Raw genomic sequence first — 27,707 nt, 5'->3', positions numbered from 1 at the left:
TTGGACCATTTACCCTACGCATCATAATGCTAGTCTCTCTCCCCATGGGGTTTCCCCGGATAATGGTGTCCTCATACAGAATATCAGACACTAAAGAGAAGCTTGAGGCGCTAAGATCCTAATCTGGGTAGGCTTGCTCCCCCGCACTGACTCGCAGTGGTGGGCCACTACCCCTCGGCGACGCCGCCCCGAGCAGAACTGCGTGTAAGGCAATAATGACAATCGGCGTACTTACGCCGAAAAACATCCATGTAACTGTTCCGCAGCTAGCACGTCCTCCGAGAGATGGCAACGCGTCCGAAGCGTGGTTATTGGGGTGCGAATCACTCCAGCTAACTGATCGCAGCCGGTTGTCGGCATCCTCGAAGCTGTCGTTTAATCGCTGCAATAGGAATAAGCGCGTAATCGGCTGGGCAGATACATGGAGAGATCATTAGCTAGGTTGACTCAAGATTGCCTCCGTGCAAAAAGGTTTCTAGCCAAAACATTGGCAACATTGTATTCCGTCTAAATGAACGTTCAAAGGCAAGATTCACGACCTACACGATAATAGTACTTCCAGCCTATACTTCCCATATTATATTTACCATGCGCACAAGACCGGCGCCGCAGCGCGGCATTCGCATAGGCAACGTTTCTGGCGCGACCGGTGATGCTCCCCACGCCATGCTCCGCATGGCACAAACAGGCGATGTCGACTTCATCACCGGAGACTGGCTATCTGAGATGAACATTGCTTGGAACGCCATAGCCAAAGCCAGTGATCCATCTCAAGGCTACGAAGTTGGCTTTCTGTCCCAGCTCGAAGAAAGCATCGATGTCATCGTCGACAAGAAGATCAAGGTTGTTACAAATGCGGGCGCATTGAACACGGAGGCGCTCCGGGACAAGGTGCGAGGGCTTTGTGTGGGAAAGGGATATGGACATTTGAAAATCGCAGCGGTACTGGGCGACGATGTCACAGCGGAGGTCACAGAAATGTTGCGGAGAGCACCAGGCGAGGGAAGTGGGTTTCGGCATTTGGATCATAGTGACCAGTGCTTTGTGGAATGGGCAAAGGGATTCGAGGATCCAGCGAGTGCGGTGGCGTATATCGGGGCTTGGGGGATTGTGGAGGCATTGAAGAAGGGGGCTGATATTGTGTTGTGTGGGCGAGTTACGGATGCGTCTCCAGTGGTATGTTTGGCTATAATCATCCTGTCTCTTGTGGGAGATCGCTGACTCGGCTGATGCAGATTGGTGCAGCAGCGTGGTGGTACAACTGGAAACAGGAATCGTTCGATGAACTAGCTGGGGCGCTCATTGCGGGGCGTAAGTCCATAGCGGCCATGTTCTGTGCTTTCTCCCCGTACTAACTTCCATTGTAGATCTGATCGAATGCGGACCTTACGTTTGCGGTGCAAACTTTTCTGGCTTCAAAGACCTTCTTCCAGGATTGGTCGACGTCGGCTTTCCCATTGCTGAAATCATGCCCAATGGATCCAGCTACATAACAAAACAGGAAGACCTTGGTGGCAAAGTTACTGCTGCAAACGTCACTGCGCAGCTGTTGTACGAGCTCCAGGGTGAGATGTATCTTAATCCTGATGTAGTCGCTGATATACGCACCGTAAATATCACGGCCACCGGCGAGCCGCGGCGGGAAGTTCTCGTCAGCGGAGTGAAGGGGTTTCCGCCACCACCTACTACCAAGGTCATGGTTGCAGCTCCGGGAGGGTATCAAGCTGAAACTATTTATTATCTCAATGGCCTGGATATTTCTGAAAAGGCGGAGATGATGAAGCGACAGCTGACAAGCATTTTTCAGGGTAACCAGTTCAGCAAACTGTCCATGGAGCTTTACGGTGGGCAGGCGCTTGATCCGAAATCACAGGCAGCGGGTACAGCCATGTTGCGAGTCTTCGCGCAAGCAAAGAGGAAAGAAGATATTGCAGCGAGCAAATTTCGAATACCCATTTACTCCCTTCGTATGCAAAGCTATCCTGGTAAGTCAAAAATGCACAGGACGCACGTCTCTCGAGATTAGTAACCTAATCACTTGTAGGTTATCACATGAACTTGGACTTTCGCTCAATGGATCCCAAACCTTTCATGGAAATCTTCCCCACAACAATACCGATCAGTCAGATCAACCACAGAGTGCGACTGGACGATGAACCGATGATATACGCCCCGTTTCCACCCAGATCTGCCGAATACCCACAGCTGCGACTGTCATACGAGACCAAAACACCCATAGATCTTCGGTCATTCGGCCTCACATCAAAAGCCCCATTAGGGGCCGTTGTGCATGCAAGATCCGGCGACAAAGGGAACAATTCTAATGTTGGTTTCTTTGTTAGGCATGCTGATGAGTACCCGTGGCTACAGAGCTTTCTGACGGTGGAGCGGCTGTGTGCTTTGTTCGAGGATGACTGGAAGGACGGGTGTAGAGTCGAAAGGTGCGAGTTTCCAAACATTCTCGCAGTCCACTTGTAAGTACCCCGGTTTGCATGCTAGAAGTTGCTTCACTGACCCAACGGTACAGCCGAGTACTCGACTTCTTGGATGGTGGCATTGCCAGTAGCTCGCGCATTGACGGGCTCGGCAAAGGTATCGGGGAATACTTGCGCAGCAAGGTTGTAGACGTGCCAACGAGCTTTCTCCAACGGGGTTGCATATAGAATAGGGAGTACATGAACTTGAATGCAGACTCCGCAACAGTGAAAATAGGCCGACATCAAAGATGTGTACCCATCGTGATGTCATTGAGCTGCGGCCCAATACCACCATAGAAGTCGAAGCTGTCGAACCAAGCCTGAGAGAATCGATACACAGACATATCGACTTGCTGTTGATCATACATTTGTTGCAGATCGAACGCTGAGCCTCTGAACTCATTCTCGATAGCCAATGGCGATAGGCTAGATACTACTCGATCAGTCCCCATAGGCTGGAGATATGATGCGTGGTTCCATTGAGGGTGCTGAACCAAATCGGTTAAGTTTGTTTCTGCCGCTGACTCGGACCTATCCCTGTACTGTTCGTCACGATTTCTCGAATCGTTGGTCGGCAAATGAGTAGCGTTGATGGGGGTTGTGCTGAATTTGATAACGTCGATCAGAATAGCATCACTCAATCTATTGAAGATGTCGACGCAGCGTTGCAACGATTTCCATCTCTCCGAAACCGCTACGAGGATATTTGAACACGTACGTGTGTCGCTGATAACTTCCATGGTGCTCGGGTTTTTGTTCAGCAGCCCACCTAGTTGTCTACGATTGGCCTGGCAGTGCATGGTTACAGCATACACATATGACAATCCTGCCATGAATAAAGCTTGTAGTGTAAGCCAGCTGTGGTTCAAGATCCCCATACGATGGAGACTTGCATATGAGGATATGGAAGCCTGAGAGGAGGTAAAGATTGCTTGTACAGCAACTGGGTCTCTTGATGTGTCCAGTTTAGGGGATGGCCGATGAAGCATTAGCACAGCGTTATGATATATCATCTCGAACCACGTAGGTGATGTGAAGCAAGACGAAGGCGTCATGTCATTGACCGAGCTTGGAGGAACGACTCTTTCAACGTTCAAGCGCCAAGTCTTGAGGTCGGCTGCAAATTGATCTCTGCGGTGGCGGAGCTCATCGTCTGGAAGATTCTTTCGACGTTGATTATGCAGAGTCTCGATAATGTCACCGCACAGTAAGCGATACTTGATGATCTGAACGAAGATCGAAACGCGGCGGCATGCGACCAGATGCTCGGCCATGGGTGTCTCGACACCAGAAAGCAGGATCTTGTCGCATAGATCAGACGGAAGCGCTGTGTCGATGTCGTCGTCGCGAATGGCGAGAGGCCTACCTAATATGTTGCTGACTATTCTGCTGCGTAATCAGCTGGTATTCCTTCCTGCGTACTTTCGTATTGGAGTTTCCAAACGCACCTGTCCATTGCCACGATGCTCCAGAAGCAAAGCCGGGAGACTTCTTGCTGGACATGGTCGGCACTCGGTTCTACGTTTCCTATAGAGTCATCGGAGCGTTTGTACGGATATGCAGTTTCACAGTGAAGGCCGATCTCGAGAGCAATTCTGCTCCCTACTCCCACCAAATGCCACATGCCTGTATAGTCTTTAGATCATGCTTGCAGCGAAATGACTCCTCTATTCGACGGAGATATGGCAACATACTGGCTGAGGTGTCTTGCATGGAACTACTCATGCGGTATTGAATCAACAGGATGATTGCCTGGAGAGCGGCAAGTCCCCCCTTCTCCAAGATTGTCGATCCCCGCTTCATCGCCCGCGTGTAATGACTATGCGCACTTGGCAGCCCTTGCCAGTCAGACCGACAGATACTAGCCGTGGCGATAGCAAGCACTATATCGAAGACGAAAGCTTCGCTTGTGGTCCGCGTGTAGAGAGCCCCGTTTGTGCTATATGTTTCCGAAAGTATTGACAAGAGGGTGGCAGGGAGAACCACGGGGTAGCGTAAGTGGTCATGGTTGAGATACGACAATACAAGTCGTCTTGCTATCTGTTCAGATGGTAGGTCGCGAGCAAGCTCTGCAGCCAAAGCCGTTGAGTCTGTAGCTTCGTCATCGCCAACTGGCGTTATCGACCGCGTCGAAGTTTCGATGTTCACATTGGCTCTGATGAAGTTCGCTAGAAGAACTCCGCTTGAGGATCCCAGGTAGTTCCTTTCTCCGGACGCATTAATCGACAGGTATGATACTTCCCCGGCGACGTCGGCTGACAGATGGTGTTGCGGACTGCTACTCTCGTTTGTAGGAAGATTATCCTGAACAACGATGGGAGTATTCTGGCCTGTGCAAGATGCTGGGTCAGTCCTAGTGTGCTGCACCAGACTTCTGTTCTGGGCTTCTAAGCGCTTGATCCTGCGCTCAAGAGTGTCTACATGGACCTGGCTATAGGTGCGGGCTTTCGTCCGATTTGTGTAACGACATTCCGATCCACTTAGGCTGCATCGTCGACATGGGACAGTTTTGTCGCATCGCACCTTTCTCTCGTGACATTGATCGCACCTACGCATTGGCATCAGTGTACTAGTCCGTGGCGAAACACCTTTTGACCAACCGGAAATGGGCTACGAAGACCTACGCTTGCATGGCTAGGATCGTGCCCTTGAGTTCCTAGGACAACGTTTCGAGCCTCGGTGCCCTGATCCGAGGGGTCGGTGTGTAGGCACAAGTGGAGCAAGAAGAGATAGGCTGGACTGGGTCGGCGTCAAGAAGAACGACGGTGTTCGGTATTCGGTGTTCCGCTCCGCTGAAACTCTCGCACGTAACTTGCCGAGATGTTAGTACAGCGTATCTGTGGAGTTGAGTCGTTGATGCAGAAGTAAGAGTATGGCTAGGAAGCAGGTGGGCAGTAGCGTGGTTCGGCCTCGGCGCTCCGCGACCGAGGTTGATTGTCGTCAACGTACGCCACCAATGCAATTGGTTACCGAACGATCTGCCGGCATATCTCATTCGAAAAAGCAGACAACCCGGCGCTGTGGATTTTAGAATATGCACTCGTATCGAGCAAGAACGTCATTAGTAATATAGTCAAAACGTACGCATACTGTGTGTACCTAGGTATGATGTACTGTGATAGCCCTCGCTAATCTGCACAGCATCGATTGAAGTACGCGCAATCGTTATATACCTCAGGCCAGGTTCTCATGCCTTGTTGTTCGGATTACCACCACCTCCTATTTGTATACACTCAGTTACCTCGATGTCATCTGAAAGCAAGTATTACATGGTCAAACATGAATATGTGCGAAAAATCAACACATTCCCCAACTTGTAGCTCACAAAAGAATACTACAAGAACTGCTCAACTAATTGGTCTCACGATCGGCCCCACCATGATCGCCAAGATAATCAAGCAACATACCTAGTCTGTCAAAGATGACGCGCCGCTCATCACCTGGGACTTGAAATTGTGGTACTAGTCTTCCAGGCTAGGTCGGATGATGCGAACATGCCGAAAACAACAGCTTGACATTATGCTCGACCATGTAAGAGAGACTGTATGATTTTGATCTCATAGGAGCATTGTGCATGTGCAGTGACCCTGGCACAGCTTGAGCGGTCTGAGGAAATGAGATAATCCGATGCGACCGAACTTTTGTTTCCGTCACCCGTAGCTTTCTTGTTGCTCACACTTACTTGTCCCCTGTGCTTCCTCGTTACAAAGAGGCGGTGCAAGGAGGGACTAGTAGTTGCGGTTACGCTGGGCATGTGGGACAAGATCTTAGTGTATACTGAGACAATAAGCGTCATGCCTACAACGTGGAGTGAAGGTTAAGTATGGTGTGCGTAGACATCCGTAGTAATAAACTACAGACCTGTTGTGTATGTTATTAAGACTGATATTCGAGCAGTCTGGATATTTCCTTTGTGAGTGAAAGAGTGTTCCAGGGGTGTGATCTGTGAGCTGCAATCCAGGGTACTCTCGTTTCTGGCCGGTATCGGTGATGATATGGACTGCTGGTACATAGTAACCTTACCAGCGAACAACTGGCTGCTGTGCTTGTGAGTGTGAGAAGACGATTGGAAAGGTGCGCAATTTTTCTTCTTTCATTTCCCAGACAAAGAAAACATAAGCTTATCGTTCATCTCGGTCAAAACGACCGAGTGAGAAACTGAGATCATGTGCTCAATGGCAATGTGAGAATTTCTCCATCAGCCTGTATTCGTGCTACTGCCGAATGTTGCGCTGCACAAGATGGTGCGAGCGTGGCGGTGCGAGCGTGGTGGCACGACATATCTCTGGCCGGAACTGAAGAAGACATCGCTGCAGCATATTCCTCGGATAAGAACGATGAAGTAACGAGATTTGTATAATTTGCTACCTGGCTTACGAATATTGAGCAGATGGAAAGTACAAAACCTGTAGATCTTGGAGAGACTGCGTGTGTCGAATGTACTCCGCTTCGAAAGGGAATAACGGAAGCAGAAAGGCCAACTCATGATATCGTGCAACCCGAATGGGAAGAAGCAAGGATATCGTATGACTTAGCCAAGGCCGAGTACTGCGGCCACCATAATTCGTGATTCTTTTTCTCCTGGCCAACGCACCAGCGTCAGTTCATAGAGCGCAGTATAAATTGTCGGAACAGCTGTAGTTCAGGAGTCCATCGTGTGTAACGAATTGGCTGTTGAAACGTCTTGCTGAAGTCTGCATCCCTCAACAACATGTCAGCAATATCAGGCCAAAGACCCGCAGATCACATACATGACCGCTGAGCGGGGAATTTCTGATACGTCAACCTCCACATCTCGGCTGGGAGGTATCGATTGTTGAATTAGGGTCGGCCATTGGGACGAAGATCGGTCGCGACGAGTGGTACACAGTTATGATATCTTGTGTTGGTGTCCACGACGCTGGAATGTATTAGACTTCTTGTTTCAGAACCAGAAGTGCCTTCAATGACGATAGCGTTGGTATCTGTTTGTATCTACTCAGTTGGCTGTAGATCAGTGAAGCTTTATAATCCCGCAGAGTAAGACAGTTGGGACGGCATAACCTCGAAATTATTCGTAGTCTCAATGGACGCACCGAATCACTCGCCCCAAGCGTGCGCCATTTTCTTCATGTTGCAAGTGTCAACCATGTTGTGGCTGGTATAGATGCTGTAGACCATAGTCTACATGAGCATATTGTTGACACGCCTCTTGGAAGCACAAAGTAACCCCTTCACGAATCACACTGCTTTTGGAATTGCAGAGCTGTGAACCTAATGCGGCTATAATTCGTCAGCCTGTATTCGAGAGTATATCCCATTAGAGGGGTTATGCATGTATGGAGCATACCTACTTTGAGCGACCCAATGGTACCAGAATATGAACACTGGCATTCAATAGCACTTCACGCGGCAATGGCCTGAAAACGATACGACGTGCATGAACGCAGCTTATGATGTAGTACAGCGTCCCTTGTAGATTCGAGCGGTTGACATCAGTGTCGATAGGTAAGACTGTAGCGTATTGACTTGATTTTAGATGTACAAAAGTACGAGGTCGCTAACAGTGCGTACAATCTGCCGATCAAGTCCTCGACCGGACAATACGGGTATACGTGTTGCACATGCTGAGGATTCTTGGTGGCCATAGCGGTTGTTGAACGCGCGGACCTGATGATCATGTTGGTAATGGAGCACTTTCCACGACCCGAGCTTGTGCGAACATGTGGGACTATCCAAAGTTAGCTGTGGGTTGCCGTATGTTTGACCGAACCCTGACAGATATGTCAGCACTGAGCTTGTCGATACATGCACATTTTATGACCCTCCCTAAGCCCATGTTCATGTGCATGGGTCACTACACGCACCAGTCCAACAGCAGTAATTTGCTTCAAGCGAGTCATCCTGTCTAGGAGGTCCAAACACACATAGAAGTTGCACCAAAGCAACAATTGATGACAAAGCTGATCGCAACCTTTGGTAGTAAACAAGGGTCAGTTTTGCGTTCGAGCAATCGGTGAAGGTGCGAACAGAGGACTTGAATGTGGTGGAGGCCGAATAAGGCTAGTGCCAATTTGATGAACACGTGCTCCAATCTTTGCTATGCATCCCTTTGGTGTATACGTTCGCTCAAGAAAACCCCGAGAAAAGAAGACATCTGGACGTGCGAAGGTGACTGCCTATCTAGTCAGCTCGCTCCTACCTGTGGAGCAATGCAAAATCGCCCCAAATCAGCTCGGTGAACTGGCAGCCCCGATGGTACACCTACGAGTGGGGACTGCCTAAAGTAGAAATGACGTTTGGCGTTGCATCCAGGCAAGACAACGGTGTACAACAGTGTGCAGAGATCGTGCATGCCCATGGTATCGACACGAATGCGACCTGATAAGAACCGGCGGCAAATTAGAAAATTCGCCAATTGCAAGTGATACGAGTGCACTCGCCCATGCGAACTATCGTCCTGGAGGTAACGTGAAAAACGTACAAGGCGTCTCATGCTGTGTTGCGACGATGGTTGCCTTGTTGCCTTGGTCCCTATTCCCGTCGCTGGAAGAGCCTGTTTTTATATCTGCCGGTAGTATTACGGGATCTGGGTCTTTACACAGGGGCGTGGGCGACAGACGTCTGCGTAGTCATGTAGCGAAGTCTCGAAGAAGCGCTGGGCACGTCTCATACCCAAGCTAGGCGCGGAATGTCATGCCAGTCTTAGGAGCATTTGCAGACGGTACTACAGCTCTTAGCAGCCCAAGCGCAGGTATCCTTCAGATGACTATGGCGACCGTGTCGACTGTAAGTCTCCCCTGTGCTATGGAGGTATGCCTATAGCAAGACGTGGAGTTATGTCCGAGAGCCTATGGAAAGAGATGGAAAGCAGCATGATGATATCCACTTCTGCGACAATTAATGTCATGCTTGGTGAGGCTTTCAGGCCCATACGCCGTTACTCAAGCATCGTATAGCTCCAGCGCTACGTTGCTGTGCCACGTGGAAAGCGAGCCCGTGATAGATTGGATTTTTGAATGCGCTACGATCATGTGAGGGGGAAGCGTGATGAAGCGTCATCGCAAGGGAAAACAGAGGATGACGATGTTGGGTGTTGTCGGGTGACAAGCGAGGCAGGTGAATGATGGCTGCGGAGGTGTGGCTGGTCCCATGGCGCTAGGCAGTGACATCGGTCCCGCAGCCTTCAACCCCACTGCCGTGCGCCCCTCCAACACCTTGAGCAGACACAATACTGAACATCACTACACTCACGCAGAAGGACTTGCACTCGATAAGCGAATCAAATCCAAGCCCAACATGGCCTACAACTTTGTCAGGTCCTACATCGACACGTTCCGAGAGCGGACCGCCGCTATCAGCCACACATCGACCTTCCGCGAGACGGGTCAGATAACACCAGAGGAGTTTGTCCTTGCGGGGGATTTTCTGGTCTTCAAGTTTCCCTCGTGGCAGTGGGCAGATGCGACATCGCCGGCGAAGCGCGTATCGTACCTGCCTGAAGGAAAGCAGTTCTTAGTTACGCGCGGCGTGCCCTGCCACCGACGGCTCGACGACAACTTCGCGGGTGAGGCCGGCCAGGACGAGACAATAGTACGGGATGGCTTCACTGCTGGAGAAGGCGCGACCGACGACGACGGCTGGCTAAGGACTGGAGGCATGGCGGCTAGTCAGGAGGCCAAGGTGCGCGATGTTCGGACGGTTGACGAGAGCGGCAACCTAGGCGCGGCAGAGGAGGAGGACGAGATACCCGATATGGAGGATATTGAAGACGACGAAGAGGCCATCATAAGAGATCCTCAGGGCGACTCAAACACAAAGGCGTAAGTTGATCCGTCCTCGCTCTGCCACCCAACAGGGGACAGGCTGACGTCTACTAGGCCCCTCCGAACGTACACCCTATACATCACATACTCCGCCCACTACCGAACACCGCGACTATATCTCTCCGGCTATGGCTCCACATCTGTCCCGCTCAAACCCATGGAGATGATGGAGGACATCGTGGGAGACTACAAGGATAAGACTGTCACAATCGAGGACTTCCCATTCTTCGACAACACTCTCAAGACTGCCTCAGTACATCCTTGCAAACATGCATCCGTCATGAAGGTGCTGCTCGACCGTGCCGATGCCGCCCTGAAGCTGCGGCTTGCCAAGCTCAAGGCTGGCAAAGATGTCAGCAAACTCGACAGCGGCATGGAAGCACTTGTCGATGACACACGGTTGCTGAAGCTTACCGAGCAAGCCAAGAACAAGGACGGCGATGAGGCCAAGGATGACTGGGAAGTACTTAGCGAGGGCGGTGACGACGAAGTAGCCATCCGCGTGGATCAGTATCTTGTTGTCTTCTTGAAGTTCATGGCTAGGTAAGCACAACTCACCTCGACGTAGCGCACATCGGCTAACAACCTCATAGTGTAACGCCAGGTATAGAGCACGATTTCACCATGGGTGTCTGATTGTCGACATATATTTTGGGTACGAGGCGTTGGCGGCATCGTCATTGGGCAATTACTTTACTCAGCGGGCGTAGACATACCTAGGGCGGGTAGGCAGCAGTCTTCACCATCACCATGATTCATTCAGGAATATACCATCCCCTTGAACTTATTTGGCTGTAGTTATGGCATTAGGTAGAACACGAAACAACATTTATATTGCACTCTATCGTCGTCGGAACCCTCCATATGATCGCTTCCAGTCCCTGATGCCCTCAGGCCGACGCATCTCAAGCTCTTTGCCTTCGTATCCGAAGCTGCTTTCCGCTCGGTGGAACGTTGCACATAGCTTGTCAAAGAAGCTGTCTTCCTCTGAAGCCTTGGGAAGAGTTTGCGGTGATTCCAAGGATCCTGGTGCTACGTCGCCAGAGAAGTCCTCAGACTCGTCAACAAAGGCGTCTTCCTCGTCGTCTGTTGATGTGGGATCGAAGAGAGCGTGGAATTTATTGTTCAATCGAACGCGCCACGGGTCGACTTCAGATGATGCAGAGGATGATAACTTCTCGGCGATCTCGAACTACGACGGTTAGTCACCGTAATCTTTGCAACATCTGACATATGGCTTTTTGACGTACCTCTCTTAGTCCTTGCAGCCGGAATTGCTCTGCTCGTTTCTGGAGACGTGGTGCCGATGGTGAAATTGGCATGGCGGAAGCAAGAGCGAACAGTGCCACAAGGGCCATAACAATGAAGGAGCGCATTTTTGAAGTGGTAAGGGAACAAAGTCCGGACTGATGTAAGAGTGCTCGGTCGGATCGAAATGTGTAGCTATCAAAGCTGAATCGGTGTAGTCTAGCTACTAGGTACCAGCGCTCTTCTCGAAAGTAGCGAAAATGAATGAAGAAAGGAAGGACAAGCACACGCGTAAGTATGTAGCAAGAAGATAAGGCACGTTAATGAGTGGCGACGCAAAGGAATATCCACATCTATATCCGCTGCAGGAACGGCCGGGGTAGTAGCGAACGAAGACCGGTTCGTCTGAAATGCATCATCACCCGCATCTTAGCCATACAAGCTTACTATATATCCGCCAACCGGCAGGTCAGACGTCTTCAGAGGTTACGTCGCCCTGTCAATTATTCCGAAACAGCGGTCCGCGCACCAAAGGGAAACGATCAGCGGCAAGGAGAAGGTGTTCGCGCAATCTTTAGCCCGTGATGTTGGGGCAGAAAGTCAGGGTTTAGACCACGTACTGAAGACGCCAGTGTAGGCTCAACCGACTTTTGCTTGTTCTCGACACTGTCATAGGCAGGGGTGGTGACAAACGCGTGGACGACCTGCCCAATATGGTTGGAAGGAAGGTCATGACATGACATCCATGGATCCGTTGAGGGGAGCCAGGCGTGCATCAACGTCTTCAGACCAGAGCCAACCAACGCCAGAACCGCTCGGCTGATGTTTCTTCACCCGAGATCTGAACAGGTACGTTTCTATCGCTGCTCCTCCGGTTGGGCACAATGTTTCCACTTGCATGATTCCCGGTACGCCATCGTTATGCCAAAGTGTGCGGATGTGAGTTCTGTTACAGAATACGCCGGGCGGTTGAGCTGAAGGATTCCGGAGATTTAGCCTGGAAGTCGTTGGACTGGACTTGGTTGAAACAGATGTCACAGGTGGATTGCGCGTCAACGCGGGCGCTAACATTAGCGCAGCACTAAAACGTGCACGGACCTAGAAGAGCAATCGGGGTTAAACAAAGCAAACACTCCCAGCCTCTCCATCACGCCGACGTCATCAGCGTTGCGCGACGTTGGGAACAGCTTCATACTCACCTGGAGAATATACACTTGAACATCACATATTACCGCATACACATCTGGGCCTCTTAACGATGATCAGCTGGACATCCAAACAAGACAGCCGAAGACACAGGACTGGCTTCTTGGACACGTCTTGACCACCCTTGCTTGGAGCTATCGGCAGAGCATCAAATTACCCGATATGGACGCTCAGGATCAATCACACCGGATAATGCTCCCAGGATCACAATCACCAGCATCCACAATATCCGCACAGGCCCTAGATCTCAGCGGACTCCCACCAATCGCTATATTTACTGCGCATTTGAAGGACGATGAAGTGAGAAAACTCAAGGAAACGTTGCGCCAGTACGACGCACCGCTTATCACCGATATCTCAAGGGCGAAAGTCTTCATCGGGAAGGTGGGTACTAAGAAAAGAGCTGAGTTTGAATTAAGGTCTCGAAAGCTGGTAGTTCAGGAAATCGTTACACCCAAACGGCCAGCAAGTCCCGTGAAGACACAGAATCACGACAGCAAGAGACGAAGAGTTGGTGAAACATCAGGTCGGCTACCAGCGGATGAGCAAGACTCTACTACCGATGACGAGGCTGGTCACAACACCAACACTGAGGATGAAGCACCAAATACAAACAAGCAGCACATACCGTTACCATCACCTTCGAAGTCCGACAATGGTCCACATTCTGCACCAATGTTTGAGACTTCGTCAAGTGAAGACGTCATTTGGGTTGTCAAGTTTGACTGGGTTGAAGCTTGTGTAACTGCAGGTCATCTACTTCCACTACAGGACAATCTAGTATACAAAGGCAAAGTTCTTGAAAGGCCTAAGTCATTGACTACAAAATCCATCAGAGATATATTTGTGGCGCATACCAAAGCAACGCCAGTGTCCCAGACGCTCTTGGCAACACGACCACATCCCGTGCAGGACATCTTGGCCCGCGCAAGATTGGATGCGCCTACGGCCTCGAAGAAAAGTACTTATCAACCTAAGGAACTCAGAAAGTATGGCTCTAATCGTTTCGATGGCAAGACTTTTACTCGTTCTTCCCAAGCTGTTGGTCACTCCCATGCTTCACAAGCTGCACATCTTTTGCAGCAAACGACAAGCGAGTATGAAGGCGAGGACAGTGATATGCCTTCACCACCGCAGTGGGTGAAGAAGGGCGTCAAGTACGCCTGTCAGCGCTTTACACCTGGCAACGGACCTAATGAAGATTTCCTTGACCAACTCAAGAAGATTAGAACTGCTCGAACCCTAATCGATGACGACATTGGTGTTCGTGCTTACTCGACCATCATTGCATCCATCGCCGCATATCCCTATAGACTTAGTCACCCACGAGAGATTGCACAATTACCTGGTTGTGATGAGAAGACTGCTCTCCTCTTTGTAGAGTGGAAGAACACGGGTAAGATCCAGGCCGTAGAAGATTTTGAGACCGACGAATCAATGAAGATCCCCCGTTCCTTCTACAATATTTGGGGTGTTGGAGCGAAGACCGCACGGCATTTCTACCACAACAACCACTGGACTGAGCTGGATGATATTATCGAGTACGGCTGGAACGATCTGGACAGAGTGCAGCAGATCGGCGTCAAGTATTACGACGAATTTTTGGTGCCGATTCCACGATCCGAGGTTGAGCAGATCGCAGCCGTTGTTCGTAAGCACGCAGTAAAGCTTCGCGACGAACGGATAACTGTGACGATTGTAGGCGGATACAGACGTGGCAAGACAGAGTCTGGCGATGTGGACATGATCGTGTCGCACCCAGACTTGGATTGTACAGCAGGATTGGTTCAAGAGATCGTCGAATCATTGGAAGAAGTCGAGTGGATTACTCATACCCTCACACTGAGCCTGAAAAACACCAATCGGGGTCAACTTGCGCTGCCTTTTCGATCAGCGAGGGGAGCGGGCGTTGGCTTTGATACGCTTGATAAAGCACTTGTTGTATGGCAAGACCCATCGTGGCCTACCCGTGACCAGGATATTCTAGAGAACCCTAAAGCAAAGAACCCCACTATTCATCGCCGAGTCGACATTATCGTCGCTCCTTGGCGAACAGTAGGTTGCGCACTCATGGGATGGAGTGGCGGTACGACATTCCAGCGTGATCTCAGGCGATATGCGAAAGCAGTCAAAGGCTGGAAGTTTGATAGTAGCGGTATTCGGAGTCGAAGTACCGGTGAAGCTATAATGCTGGAAGGGCCCAATGGAGTCCATGGAACACCAGAAGATGCAGAGAAAAAGGTCTTTGAAGGTTTGGGTCTGGAATACATACCACCCAAGTATAGAGTAACATATTGACATCACACGGTACAGCATCGTGAAGGCTGTCTTTCTGCTTCACTAGTTTGCACCTGTAGAAGATTTAGTAGATTCGTCACGACGAGTCTTCACACGTGTGTACCACGTTCTGAGATGTCTCTACGAAATACACGATCGCCAATATGTTTAGGACTCTAACAACAGCATTCGAGCACAACCGACTAATACAATGGAGGCCACAAAAGCCGTGGACGAAACAGAAACTCCTGACGCCGTCGAGCGCGGCCGGCTTATCAAGGGATTTATCATGACTGTACAGTTCATTATCAGCCTCGTCATGTTCATCGTTGTACTGCCATTCTTTGTACTATGGCGCGTTCCAATAAGCCTTCTCTATCTGATCAAGAAAGAGAAGGAGGAGCCAAAGAACTCAGATCAACAAGGAGAAAGGGAAAGGGAAAAAGTAAAGGAAAATGGGCAAGAGAAAGATTATGACGAAGAGGAAGAACCAGAACTTCTGCCCCCAAAGGATGCTTATGAGCGCGCCATAGACCGCTTCAACAAAACCTGGAAAAAGTTCAGAGACCTTTCCATAAACAAACCCGTCGTAACTTACTGGCCCCGCATAGCCGCTGCCATCCTCCTCGTAGTCCAAACCAGTTTCTCCCTTGCGCTTCTCGAAAAGTCACTCGTCTATCATATCCCCTGGTTCATCGCACACATCTCCAACAAGGAATACAAAACTAACAAGAACAAGGAATGGCGGAATGACTTTCTGTTGCACGTAACCGGCCTGACTATGACGTGTGCACCCGTTGCTGGACTGATGGGAGTGGGAGTAGGAATTATGTATTACATGGTCAAGATAACCAAGTATGGGAAGTTCAAGAAAGGAGCTCGGAAGAAGAAGGGCGGCAGAGGGTATGATAATCCGAAGGAGAAGTGCAAGGATGCGAACGAAGAGGGACACAAGGTCAAAGAAGCGATTATGGGGGTTGTGGATCATGTCATGCATCCGCATGTACCACACCCGCATGTACCTCATCCGCACCTGCGTTTGCATCCGCATACCGGACATGAAGCCGGAAGAATAAAGCCAGAAAATTCACCGTATGGTCATCCGGGATACAGTGAGGATATCATATTCGAACAACCGGGAGACGTATCATGTGAGAACCATGATTTCGTTCAGCCGCCGCCCGTCGTCATTAAACCTCCAGAAAAGACAGCCTGGTATGACAAGAATCCGTACACATTGGCTGGTATCGCATCTATTTGGACTGGCAGAGAGCAGAAGACGAAGGCAGGATACGATGGAAGGGATGTGAGGAGGCGGAATTTCGAAGAAGACATCGAGATGGCAAATAGAGCAGGGAACATGTGAGGGACAGCATGAATTGTAGTATCCCCTGGAATATAGTTTTTGCTGCAATACTCATAACGCCTTGCTAGCACAGACCAAGGAAATAGCTAAACTGATAGTACATGTAGAAACAAACCCCCGCATACAGCTCCTGGTATCATCACTCAACTCTTAACCCCGCGCTTGCTCTTACGCTCACACAACTTATTTAGCAGCCCACTCAAGTACTCTTCTTTCCCTCCAGATGCCACTTCATAACCTTCTCAAAGATTCCCTTGCCATCTCCCTCCATGACATCTCCGTGACAAGGAATAATCCTGTTGAATCCCCATTTGTTGATCCTCTCCATACTAGCAGCAAAACCCTTCCTGTCCTTTGCACTAGTCCCATACCAGATGGTGCGCTGCTGCCACTTCGCGTCGCCCTTGGTACCCTGCAAGGCCGTGAAGATCTTTGTCAGAATGCCACTGTTCGCATCAATACCCGTTTTGCTAAACTGCTCTGTAGCAGGCAGGTTGAACATGAGGTCTGCCTGGATGAGAGTGCGGGTAGGACGGTGGTGGAAAACGAGCTCCTTGTTGATGTGCGAGGGGACGTACTCCCAGTCGAACTCAGCGTCGAACTCGGGTGATATGGACTCGACGCGCTTATTTTCGCCAAAGAGGATGGAGAAGGGGACTTTTTCGTCGTTTTGCTTTTCGCGCTTTTCGGGGAGGACGTCGGGGCCCATGACTTGCGCGTTAGGGTATTCCTTGTGCCAGGGACCAAGGAAGATGTGGTGCTGTTGACTTTATTAGGGAAAGTTCTAGGTGCTTTGCAGGACTTGAAGAGCTTACTTCTGCATCCAGGGCTGCAATGTACTTCACTTCGCCCATCTCGGAGACCTTCTGCTTGACATCGTCGGTCAGCGCGACAGGAGAGAAGACCGCAAGCGCACCGGATTCGAGGCGCACTATTCGCGTATATCAGTAGGTGCTTGTGAGATGTCGATCGAGTACGGCATACCGATTGTTCCTCTTCCGCCAATCTTTATGCGACCGAATCTCCAAAAGGGAACTGATAGAGTGGTGATAACGCGTGGAACGACATCGCGTATCACCATAACGGCGGTCGGGTCGGACGGTACTAGTTTCGACGACATGTTGAGTTATGTGAGTGGAAGAATGCGCAACTGAAGAAAAGCAGTGTAGAAAAACAAGAGTTGTTGCGAGGATGCGCCGGATGCTTGGTATCTAAGATAGAAGACGTAATGCAGTCAGACCCTGAATGACGCAATGTTCAAGATCGGGAGTGAAACGACTCTAGAAATGCAATTCAATAGTGATTGTGTTGGACGACAACCTATATATCATGACGAACGTCTTATTCGGATCAAGGATACGATTTTGTCCGCTCAAAAGGAGGGGGTTATGGCATGTGGGGAGATGTCATTCGAGTAAGGTGCTAGCTGTCGCGTGAAGCTGCAGGGAAGCGTGGGCCGAGGCGCCGCAATTCGACAGTAATTAGACGCGGTCGCGCTTCCAAAGGTTTGTCAGCTACGTCACCGCGTGGCAGATTCAAAAGATCTAGACTTGATGTTCAAACCTTCGCAATGTGCTGATGCAGTTGGATATCGCAAGAAATTCACATTGTTATGATAAACTCGGGATTGCGAATTTGATCTGGGTTTAAGTTTTGAGTTCGCAAATGTATATGTAGTATGGCCTAATCTGAACTGTCGTTGACATTCACATGCTACTTCTAGAATTTGCATGTCGCGCTTTGGTCTTCGGCTTTTCCGGTAGCCGTTCCAGGGGCCAACTAATCACCGACCCACATCATCAGCGAGCACACGGTGCATCCTTTTCTGGAAACTTTCCTGATGTGTGTAGAGGCTCGGCGGACGAAGTTGGGCCGCGCCACAGTATTTGGAAGCGTCGCAGACTGGCCATCTGGCCAGACTTGTAGTCTCTCGTAAGGTTGTTTTGCTTCGTGCGATGTCTCACCTGGCATTTTCAGCGCTGAGCTCTGCCATCAACCCTCCGGCATCCCTTGCTTTGGCATCCTCTTCCAGTCTCTTCTGAATAAAGGCACCCATCTCTTTGACCTTTTGCATTGCAACATTTGTGCAGTTCAGCAAAGCCAGTGGGTTGATCGTGGCTCCTCCATACTTCGCAATCTGACATATCTCGCCATGTTTGTTCATGGTAATGATGACCTCTCCCTGTCTGACTTGTTCTTCGGCCAAGTTTGCATCTACCAGGAATATTTCACCTTCGAAGTATGAGAAGGTCACGCAGAGCGGCTGATGGAGGATGGACAAGGGTATCGGTTCGCGTTCGCGTACGCTAAGGATTGTAGCTTGGTCGCCCTCTACTTGGACATCGGGTCGTCGGAAGTGTTGTAGTGCGGCCATGACGGCTATGCAAGATGCATCGATGAGCCCGCCATCATGGTCAATGATGTGTACATCTGCGCGGAGAGCGAAGCACTTCAAGCCAGCAATGATACATAGCGATTCGGTGTCGAGAGCGTTGGAGCGACGGATGGCTTTCTCGAGTATGCGCGAAAGGATGACTTCAGCATCTGTGGGACTAGCAACTCAGTCAGATACAGCGAGAAGTTGGTGAACTTTGGAACATGTGTACCGGCCAACTTCAAAGGCTGGAGAAGCCATTGGAGAGAACTCTGTGACTATTTGGAAGATACCGTCAAACTTGCGCTCTGGTAGTGGTGTCGTCACATCTACCGAAATGCGCGCGATGACCCTGAAGAAGGTTAACTTGCGCACTCGGATCCAAAGAATATTGTGTACCTCGTCTTGCCCAGTTGAACATCTGCGACGCCATACTCGTCGCCAAAGGTGAGCTCAAGCGGACGGAAGGCGTCGAATGCGCGTCGGTCGATACGAATCTGCTCCTGCAGCGCTTGCTTGATGAATTCGCGCTCATTGAGCGATATTTCAGCTTCTCTGGGCATCTTGACCTTCTACGACAGGTACGTGAGGTTGTCGTTGGTGAAATCATAGCTGTTCAATAGCCATAGAAAATGATGCGCGGGGACCGGCGCCGATCCTTAGCGTGATTTACGACTTGGAGCTTCTATGCGCCATTTCTTTCACGCATCAACAACTCACCACCCCAACTACGCGCAAGACTTCCGAAACCCGTGCCAAATCAAAATCCGATCAATTTATAAGAAACCAACACAATGACGACGGCCCACAGACCTACGTTCGATCCCGCACGCGGTAAAGAGGCCCAGCGAGGACCCGCCTATCATCAGCGACTTCTACCAGCGCATACAACACTTAAGCACAGACAACCAGGCCAAGGCGGTGATGCTGACGCTCAGCGCGACCTTCGCGCCGAACTTCTCGAGGCTGAGGCGCGTCACATCGCGAAGAAGAACGGCACCTACGTTGAACCGGAGGCGGCAGCTGAGCCGAATGCGCACAAACGTCAGATCGATGCTGTACCAGCAGCCGAGGAAGGAGAGGAAGATGAAGCAGCTCAAAAGCGGCGGCGCATAGAGGTGTTAGAAAAGTTCAGGGACGTAGATGCAGACGACAGCAGCACCGAGGACGAAAGTAGCGATGAAGAGTAAGTGCCGAGTCTGTCCCGGCTTTCAATCCCTTGCTAACATCGTTCCAGGGACGAAGACGAAGAGGACGAAACCGCGGCCCTTATGCGCGAACTTGAGAAGATCAAGAAAGAGCGCGCTGCAGCCAAAGCCAAGGAGGAGGCAGAACGCGCCGCAGAAGAGGAAGAACAACGCGAAATCGACGTCGCCCGAGGCAATCCTCTGCTCAATGCGAAAGACTTCACCATGAAGCGCCGATGGGACGACGACGTGGTCTTCAAGAACCAAGCACGAGGCACCGAAGACAGGAACAAGAAGAAGGAATATATCAACGACATGTTGCGATCCGACTTCCATAAGAAGTTCATGGTATGTACCCCTTGAATGTGCCACGCATAATACTCACTAACACTACGCGACAGTCCAAATACATCCGATGAGGTCATCGCCTTTCGTAGTATTACTTATCCGACTTTCGAATATCATGCATTGCATTGCGGGCGTTAGGGTCCTTGGCGCACAGGCTCTGGAACTTCTTAAGCAATCTACAAAGGAGTGTGGGATACCCCAGATCTTGGCGGGTATAAAGTAACCAGTGACGAGACGGAACCTAGCGGGACTCTTATCGCTATCTTGGATCAGCGGCGACGACCACCATTTCTGGATGTCAGCTTTATCTCTCGCTTCAGACCATCGTTACTAGGAATCGATCGAATGAACGGCATCTATCGAGGTCCAAATCTTGTTTCAAAATATGTCAGAGAGAGGCTTTGCCGTGTAGCAGAGACAGACTGCTGTGTTTTGCGCGAAGAATAGTAGCAGACGCTCCTTGAGCGGCTGTGGAAGCGTAATTCCGTACAGAACCGATAGCTGAACCTTGGGCCTAGTACGAGCCACTATCTCCTCCGATCCACATAAGCGGAATTTAGCGTGCCTACAGGGAACACCAAGCACACCTTGGCCAGGTCTTCCACCCTCTTATAGAACTTCTGCTGCAGATGATCTACGCCTCCCCCAGCAAAGTGACCTCATAAGGCTTTTCTGCCTTTGCCAGATGCTTGTTTATGCTGGGGGTCAGCACACGGCAGATAGTAGAGAAGGAGGCGCAGATATTATATAGTCAATCAGATATCTCTGTGAAACTGCCCAAACAGAACTACCATTCCAATCAACTCTACGTCTTCTCCACATACTCCTATTCTGTTCCCCATTCTCTAGAGATACACGCATTTACTCACAGTTCACCGCACGGACAACAACGACGACAACAATGGCAGGCTACGGGAACCGCACAGCACCAGACTACGCCGCAGAAGACCTCCAAGACCAACACACCAACACCCGTCTCGGCCTCATAGATTCAAATACCGCCTACCATGAGCCCCATGAAAAACACGGTTCAGGCATAACAGGCGGTGCTGGCTTCGGTACGTACCTGATACATCTCCTCATCTGCGTCCCAAGAAAAAAACAGCTATACCTGTATATCCCTTCCAAGAGCCAGACGACTAACGATGCCCACCACCGATAACAGGAAACAAACGCTCCTCATCTATCCCTTCAACCGACAATTCTGAATTCCGCTTCGGCTCCCATTCAGACACGGCACCGTATTCAAACGCCACGCCCATGGGCAGCGGCTCTACGGGTGGTGCAGGGTATGGGAATAAAACCGGTGAGATGAGCGGGCCAGGTCATGATTCTATGATGGGCAAGGTGGTGGAGAAAGTCGGTGGTATGTTATTCCCTCTTTCTTGTTTGATCGTGGCGATACCGTGGGTGGTGGTGATGAGGATGACGGTTCCAAGGCACAGGTGAGTTGCATTAGAACTGACTCGATGACAGGTATTATGAAGAACGAAAAACTATCGGAGAAAGGTAGGGTGATGCGAGAGAAGGAGGGGTTTGGCAGTGTGCCGGAATAGGGCGGTGTGTTGTTTCCTACAACGGAGTATTTGAAGCTTTATTTATAAATGATCCTTATTTCAGAGGAAGAGCGGGTGCGCTTGTTTTCTAGTTCTAGTGGAGACGGTAGTGTCCATCATTTGGAACACCGCAGATGATATTGTCCCATTCACATAAATCAAGAACCTGTTCGCAGATTTAGGACAACAGGCAACGTGAAATTGAAGTATTGTGCTGTAGCTTTGACTGTCCCCATGTCCTAGCCACACAGTGTTTCTACTTGCCCAAGAGCGCGCGTACACAGCATGGACTCCTTACTTCCTTCCTCACTCTCTCCCTACACACAAGGTACTCCAGGAAATGCAAAACAGAAAAGAAAAGAAGAAAATTCTCGCATGCCTCGCAACCATGTCCACTGATGCAAAGCAGTAGCAGCCGCAAACAAACTTAATATATGCCTTGTGTGCGGTACTGGAAAGTATCGTAACTATCATCATGTCAGTAAAACCGCCGTTGTCGTCCAAAGAACGAAAAAAGAGAAACGAAAAGGGCAAAACTCACAGTCGGGTATAATAACTTCCCACACTCTTCGCAACCAGCTCCTCGACGAACCCTTCAGCCTCCTCCCTACTCAAATGCAGCATCAATCTCGCCCTTAGACTGTTCGTCACAGTCTGCGCACCCGCCTTGAAACAATCCATACTACTATTCTTACTCATGAGATCAACTAGCATAATCAGCCGCTCTGCATCCTTTCTCAGCGCCTGGAACGCCTTTTTACACAACGTCTTGAATTCTTCGAACGCAGGGCCTGTCACACCGCCTAGCACGTCAACGTAGTCTTGCGTTAGCTTGAAAGGCGCGGCTTCAAAACCCATGCTGCCGGGACTGTTGGACAACATGAAGCCAAAGTCGATATGGATGATGTGGCCCATGTTGTCGATGAGGAGGTTGCCGTTGTGGCGATCTTTGAGCTGCAGCACGTAGCAAATCATGCTGTAGGCAGCGAGGGAGCGGGCAAAGCAACCTACACCCGCAATATAAGCTTCCGAGTCTGGTTCGCCAAAGGTCTTGAGCCAGTGATCTTTCAGGGTCGCGATGCGTTTGCGGGGGTTGGTGCCTGCTGCTATGCTGGCTAGTGTTAAGCTTCGCTTCAGCGAGTGGAGAGACACGCCGTTTGTAATGGTTTCGATGAGTCCGCAGGATTCGCCTGTGACGAGGATGCGCATGCGTTTTGTCCAGACGGGTACATTTGCTTCTTCCCAAATCTTGGTGCAAACGTCGATGAGCTGGCAGGCAAAGGCTTCTTGACGTAAGTCGGCACCTGTCTTGACAATGACACTGATGAGATCCCAGTTCTTCATGTGGCCGTATGGTGAGGACCGTCGTATCCGTTCTCGTTTTGCACTCCATTCTTCACCGAAAGTCGCGGCACTGGGATCGTCACGGTCACCCTTCCGCCGCATACCACCCGTCTTAAGATCATTCTCCATACGAGCTGCACCTGCACCCGAGTTGGTCGCGACCGGTAGACCATCTTCAAGCTCTTCTGGTTCGCCTGTGATTGCTGTTGGATCTGATTCTGCCATGATTGTGTCAAATGTTGGTCCCTGATCCTCGTTCAAGAAGTTTTGCTCTTCCAATGTCTGCATACTAGCAATGATCTTGGCTTTGATGGCTGCCACCTCGCCCTTTGGCCGTTTTGCGCCGCTTGCTTCAAGTTGTGCGAGCATCTGAGCAGCAGTGCGCATGTGGGTTGCGAGGGCCGAGAAGTCTGGTTGGTCGACGGCCTGGTTCCGTGAATTGAGGTTTGCTGGAATTGTCATACGCCTGATAGGGCCAGGGCTGTTCGATCTGCTGATTTGCGAGTCGGACGTTCGTGGCGTAGAAAGGGTAGCCACTGAAGATAGAGTGTTCGCTCCGCTTGAAGACCTTGGGGCTGTGGCCTTTCCATTGGCGGTTGCACTAGGTAATGTCACGCGCGCCATTCCAGACGCAATGTCGTTCTCATCCATATCCTTGATGAGTGAGGTACTACCCAGGTCTCCAGTAGCAGGCTCGAACACACTGTCGGATCCATTGGGCGGCGTGCGATCGAATGCAAGATACTCGGCATTGGTAATGTCGAAAAGACGTCTTCTCGAGGTGCCCTTCTCTAGCATCAGCTTCTCGAGCAACTGCTGATTCTGTTCGGTGTCTGGGTCGAAATCAAAATCCTCCTCCAGAACCTCAACCATGAGCAGGTAAGGTACTCGCTCTGCACTGTTGAGACTAGTTGATTCCGCGGGGTTTATGCGCACTATACGGTGATGCTGGCTTTGCGACGGGATCCCGTCCTTGAGAGTCGGAGGCGATAATAGAGGTATGTCTACTTCGGCTGGCAAGTCCTGATCTATCAACGCTAGCTCGGCTCTCAGCGCGCTCAACCGTGCGGGTTTTGGAACAACAACCAAGCGATTTGAGATGTCCTCGAGAGCGCTCAGGAACTGGGTTTCGTTGCGGAAGTAGTTGGATCGTAGAAGTCGAATTTTCTGGGTACGGGTCAAGGCAGTAGGTGTAAGAGGCCTTGGTGGTAGTCCCGACTTGCGTAAGCCATGTTGAAGTGGGCCTGGTCCTAAACCAGCAGTCGCTGGGGGAGTAGGGAGGGGGGACGATTTGCCGTCTCGGAAGTCGGGTAACGATGACGAGCTGAGCCGGGCTTCTGACGCTATTGACAACAAGGAAGGGCGGTGTTGCATCGAAGGGGCCCGTTGAGCAGCTGGTGGCCGCGCTGCCGCCTTCCTCAGCTCTTTGGGGTCGCGGGGTCGCGAAGACGAAGCCTTGATGGAGCGCCCATCTTCGGGGTCTGAGTGCTGGGCGGCTACCCTCTTCTCCTTGCTTCTTGACGATCCTCCCGTGACAGTCTTGCTCCTTCCGACCTTGGCCGTCTGCACGTTATCCGAGATGATGTCCTCGACGGGTCTGGGTTTCCGCGCCTGCGCAATTGCCAGAGGGCCGGCGTGAGCTGGGAGAAAGGGTGCGGCTATGCTCGCAAGGACCAGACTGGAGAGCACGGTGACGGGAAGTACGTTCTCCTTGATCTTCTCTCGGCGCTGCGGCTCGGCGGATCCGAAGACGATGCGCTGGACCCGGTTGTAGATTCGGCGACATGTCTTGAAGGCGATGGAGTTGGGGGCGCTTGCGAGATCGTGGAGATAGGTCTGGAATAGCCAAAATGTCTAGAGGGCAGAGGTTAGCACCCGCAGCGGCTAACAAGACACGGTATCCGCAAGCCCACCAGAAGCGCGCCGTTGACCGACTCCTCGCACAAGTCTATTATGAATTCCTCCAGAGCCATGGACTCGTTGTCGATGCTGATGAGCAGGTGACATAGCCTGTGCCCCGCGTATGTAAGCTAGCTGTTCATGTCGTCGTAGTAATAGTGGAGTGGGCTCGCGGCGACGTACTGCGGGAGGAAGAACTCGAGCTCCTCGTACGCGAACTGGCGCAGCTTCGAACAGAGCACATAGTGGATTCCGACGTGATCGGCATACCGGCTGTTGAGATATTTGATGTCAGTCTTGGCTCCCAATGCGGTCGTCTCGGTGAAGGGACAGGGAGAGGGAGAGCGCCGCGGCGGCGGTGCTGCGGGCAACGGTGGCTTCGGGGAGCGGCAGCGACTCACGCAAGGTATGCTACTGCGAGGCTCGGATCTTGGTTGAAGTGCTCAGATTCTATAAAGCGCTCTAGCAGATTCCAACTCATCTGGGACGGCTCATTGGGGCTCAGTACGGGTGGAGGGCGACAGCATGCGGTGAAATGCTCAAAAGGGTCGCATAGGGAAAGATGGGGCGCGACAGGGTTCAGCGGGCGGAGATGACCAGCTCCGCCTTGCTTGGGAAGATAGCTTAACAATGCGATCGTCCGCCTTTAGTCTTATATTACTTTCTCGCCACTGATCCGTCCTCTTGACGTTCCCATTCGCAATTTCACCTCCGTGACATCCGCCCTTCGTTATGAGCAATAATACCAGAAACGCAAAAGGAAACACAGATACCCGCAACCCAACGCCGTGCAATTGGCCTTTGCAAGAGGCCCAGACCTGTTCGCGCGCACTGAGCAAAATATCGTACACCAGCAAATATATACAGCAGGCACGTCGGATTAGTCCGCTGCGTGCAAGTCGACAAAAATGTTGATAGCAGCCACCAGCACTTCAGCAAAAATAAGAATAATGACGATCCACTCAAGCAATTCGCCCTGCATCCAGTTAGCAAAACACTTGTACATGAAACACGGCATTACTTACGTGCGTCACAGTCAATTGGTCCTTGAGAACAGCAAGCAAGTCCCCAATGACGTTCAGTCTTTCGGTCAAAAGACTGACTCTCTGATCCATTTCCAGATAGCTTCTCACGGCTTGGTACACAGGGTCTAGCTGTGGCTCGGCCCACATAAGCTCTGGCGCGTCCAGAACCGATCCTTGCAGATGTATACTAATACGGAGGATGAAGAGCTCTCCTATCTGCATGTTGATTTGCTTTTTGTTCAGGTTGATCTTGCCAGAGCTAGCGATCTCGGCCGGGATGTCTTTTGTCTCATCGATAGTGTTGTCTACTAGATCCTCAAAAAGCGATGTCTTGACACTCTGAGAAAGGCCGTGGCTGATGGCCAGCTTGATCATGTAGTTCTTCTTGTCGCGTAGACTAATGAAGTCGTTGTATATCCGGGCCTGATACTCGCGCGTGTAGTAAAAGTTGAATTCTTCCGTCTCGATCTCGTCTTTGCCGAGCTTGTCGACTTCGAACTTGGCTATTTCCTTCAAGAACTTCTTCTCTTCTTGCAACGTCATACCCCATATGACAACAGTGCCATACTCGAACAAGAACACTTCCGGAGTATGCACGCGTGTATCGAAATCTGGCGCGTCCATTTGCGGATCCGAGTCGGCGTGGGTGATCGACGGCCGTCTAGGGCCAATAGCTTGCTCATTCGCAATGTCTGGCGCATCGCCATCCTCGTGCAAGTCGATGAGATCCTGCCTCCTTCTCTCGTTCTCGTGCTCCACCTCAATGGCGCTGTCCGAGAACCTTCTCGGCCTCTCTTCCGTAAAGCCGTCGAGTACAGCAGTGCTGCTGACGTCTTCTGGGCCTTTTGTTGATCCATAGTTGTACGGCGAGTATATGCATTCATCGAAGCGCTTCGGGGCGGCTCCTCGGATCTTTTGCTTGCCTTTCAGAAATCGCATCATTTCATCGAGCTTGTACGACGCGGCCGTGCAATATGCCGTCACTCTTGGCAGTCGCTCCCTGTCTGCCTTTCCTAGTCTGGCTGCATCCCTTCGCGCTGTGGGGTCCTTTATCCTGGTGTATTGCACATAGACATCGCGTCCGCTCTCTTCGTCTTCGGCTTCATCCGCGGCCGGGTCGGGAAGGAGCTTGAGTTTCTGGGCTGTCCTCGTCGTTCTCTGGGGACCGATCTTGGGCACCGGCGCGGGGGGGATTCTGGCAGGCGCACCAGAACTGTTCCTTCTCCGCAGCTTACTGTTCAATGTCGAAAGCATGGGCTGTCCACCCTGGGTAGTGGCACCATGGCCGGAAGCGGAGGCGCTGTGCGAGATTGACCGCGACGGTGGTTTCGGACTAGTCGATGTGACGGTTGGGTTGAATGTGACAGTTCGCTGAGGCTTGGGAGGTATCGCTCGACTTGAGCTCGACATTGACGAGACCAAGGGAGTCGTCTCGGTAGAGCTTGACGCCATGGTGATCAATTCCAGCCAAGGTGCGAATCAACAGCGAAGGTGAAAGTGTCACTAGACAGAGAAGATGTCACAGTCGCAGATGCCCCGGAGTTCTGACGGCGCCATACGTCGGCGTTAGTGGATGCGGTTGGTGACAAGCGCGT

The 27,707-nt window shown here is 51.0% G+C and overlaps 11 protein-coding genes across 11 annotated transcripts; 6 read left to right on the top strand and 5 right to left on the bottom strand.

Annotated features, from left to right (window-relative positions):
- Positions 1-555: 555 nt before the first annotated feature.
- On the top strand, positions 556-2,663 carry GT037_009752 (uncharacterized protein; the record flags this gene model as incomplete). The annotated part of the gene is made up of 5 exons (XM_038934799.1): positions 556-1,176; positions 1,236-1,311; positions 1,368-1,985; positions 2,045-2,474; positions 2,528-2,663. Coding segments are annotated over 5 exons (1,881 nt in total), but the record flags the coding sequence as incomplete, so codon positions are not given.
- A 56-nt stretch (positions 2,664-2,719) lies between these two features.
- GT037_009751 (uncharacterized protein) lies at positions 2,720-3,980 on the bottom strand (the record flags this gene model as incomplete). Its single annotated transcript, XM_038934798.1, has 2 exons — positions 2,720-3,858; positions 3,926-3,980. The coding sequence occupies 2 exons, from the start codon at positions 3,978-3,980 to the stop codon at positions 2,720-2,722; spliced, it is 1,194 nt and encodes a 397-aa protein (XP_038782599.1).
- Positions 3,981-9,608: 5,628 nt separating this feature from the next.
- GT037_009750 (autophagocytosis protein) lies at positions 9,609-10,918 on the top strand (the record flags this gene model as incomplete). Its single annotated transcript, XM_038934797.1, has 3 exons — positions 9,609-10,279; positions 10,337-10,825; positions 10,876-10,918. 3 exons carry the CDS (start codon positions 9,609-9,611, stop codon positions 10,916-10,918), a joined length of 1,203 nt encoding a protein of 400 aa, XP_038782598.1.
- A 205-nt stretch (positions 10,919-11,123) lies between these two features.
- On the bottom strand, positions 11,124-11,658 carry GT037_009749 (uncharacterized protein; the record flags this gene model as incomplete). Its single annotated transcript, XM_038934796.1, has 2 exons — positions 11,124-11,474; positions 11,533-11,658. 2 exons carry the CDS (start codon positions 11,656-11,658, stop codon positions 11,124-11,126), a joined length of 477 nt encoding a protein of 158 aa, XP_038782597.1.
- Positions 11,659-12,898: 1,240 nt separating this feature from the next.
- On the top strand, positions 12,899-15,034 carry GT037_009748 (dna polymerase beta; the record flags this gene model as incomplete). The annotated part of the gene is made up of 1 exon (XM_038934795.1): positions 12,899-15,034. The coding sequence occupies one exon, from the start codon at positions 12,899-12,901 to the stop codon at positions 15,032-15,034; it is 2,136 nt and encodes a 711-aa protein (XP_038782596.1).
- A 190-nt stretch (positions 15,035-15,224) lies between these two features.
- GT037_009747 (uncharacterized protein) lies at positions 15,225-16,379 on the top strand (the record flags this gene model as incomplete). The annotated part of the gene is made up of 1 exon (XM_038934794.1): positions 15,225-16,379. The coding sequence occupies one exon, from the start codon at positions 15,225-15,227 to the stop codon at positions 16,377-16,379; it is 1,155 nt and encodes a 384-aa protein (XP_038782595.1).
- A 199-nt stretch (positions 16,380-16,578) lies between these two features.
- On the bottom strand, positions 16,579-17,499 carry GT037_009746 (uncharacterized protein; the record flags this gene model as incomplete). The annotated part of the gene is made up of 3 exons (XM_038934793.1): positions 16,579-17,139; positions 17,195-17,310; positions 17,364-17,499. 3 exons carry the CDS (start codon positions 17,497-17,499, stop codon positions 16,579-16,581), a joined length of 813 nt encoding a protein of 270 aa, XP_038782594.1.
- An 840-nt stretch (positions 17,500-18,339) lies between these two features.
- Positions 18,340-19,316, bottom strand: GT037_009745 (3 exoribonuclease; the record flags this gene model as incomplete). The annotated part of the gene is made up of 3 exons (XM_038934792.1): positions 18,340-18,931; positions 18,986-19,105; positions 19,153-19,316. The coding sequence occupies 3 exons, from the start codon at positions 19,314-19,316 to the stop codon at positions 18,340-18,342; spliced, it is 876 nt and encodes a 291-aa protein (XP_038782593.1).
- A 231-nt stretch (positions 19,317-19,547) lies between these two features.
- GT037_009744 (cwf15 cwc15 cell cycle control family protein) lies at positions 19,548-20,359 on the top strand (the record flags this gene model as incomplete). The annotated part of the gene is made up of 3 exons (XM_038934791.1): positions 19,548-19,939; positions 19,991-20,288; positions 20,342-20,359. 3 exons carry the CDS (start codon positions 19,548-19,550, stop codon positions 20,357-20,359), a joined length of 708 nt encoding a protein of 235 aa, XP_038782592.1.
- An 830-nt stretch (positions 20,360-21,189) lies between these two features.
- GT037_009743 (uncharacterized protein) lies at positions 21,190-21,844 on the top strand (the record flags this gene model as incomplete). The annotated part of the gene is made up of 3 exons (XM_038934790.1): positions 21,190-21,346; positions 21,454-21,654; positions 21,765-21,844. The coding sequence occupies 3 exons, from the start codon at positions 21,190-21,192 to the stop codon at positions 21,842-21,844; spliced, it is 438 nt and encodes a 145-aa protein (XP_038782591.1).
- A 427-nt stretch (positions 21,845-22,271) lies between these two features.
- On the bottom strand, positions 22,272-27,564 carry GT037_009742 (phosphatidylinositol 4-kinase pik1; the record flags this gene model as incomplete). The annotated part of the gene is made up of 7 exons (XM_038934789.1): positions 22,272-22,311; positions 22,386-25,042; positions 25,102-25,198; positions 25,271-25,360; positions 25,489-25,731; positions 26,050-26,063; positions 26,113-27,564. 7 exons carry the CDS (start codon positions 27,562-27,564, stop codon positions 22,272-22,274), a joined length of 4,593 nt encoding a protein of 1,530 aa, XP_038782590.1.
- Positions 27,565-27,707: the final 143 nt, after the last annotated feature.

This window comes from Alternaria burnsii (assembly GCF_013036055.1).
Source record: "Alternaria burnsii strain CBS107.38 chromosome Unknown 725, whole genome shotgun sequence".
NCBI lineage: Eukaryota > Fungi > Ascomycota > Dothideomycetes > Pleosporales > Pleosporaceae > Alternaria > Alternaria burnsii.
The sequence above is the reverse complement of the archived record's forward strand: the minus strand, read 5'-3'. Positions and strand labels throughout refer to the sequence as shown.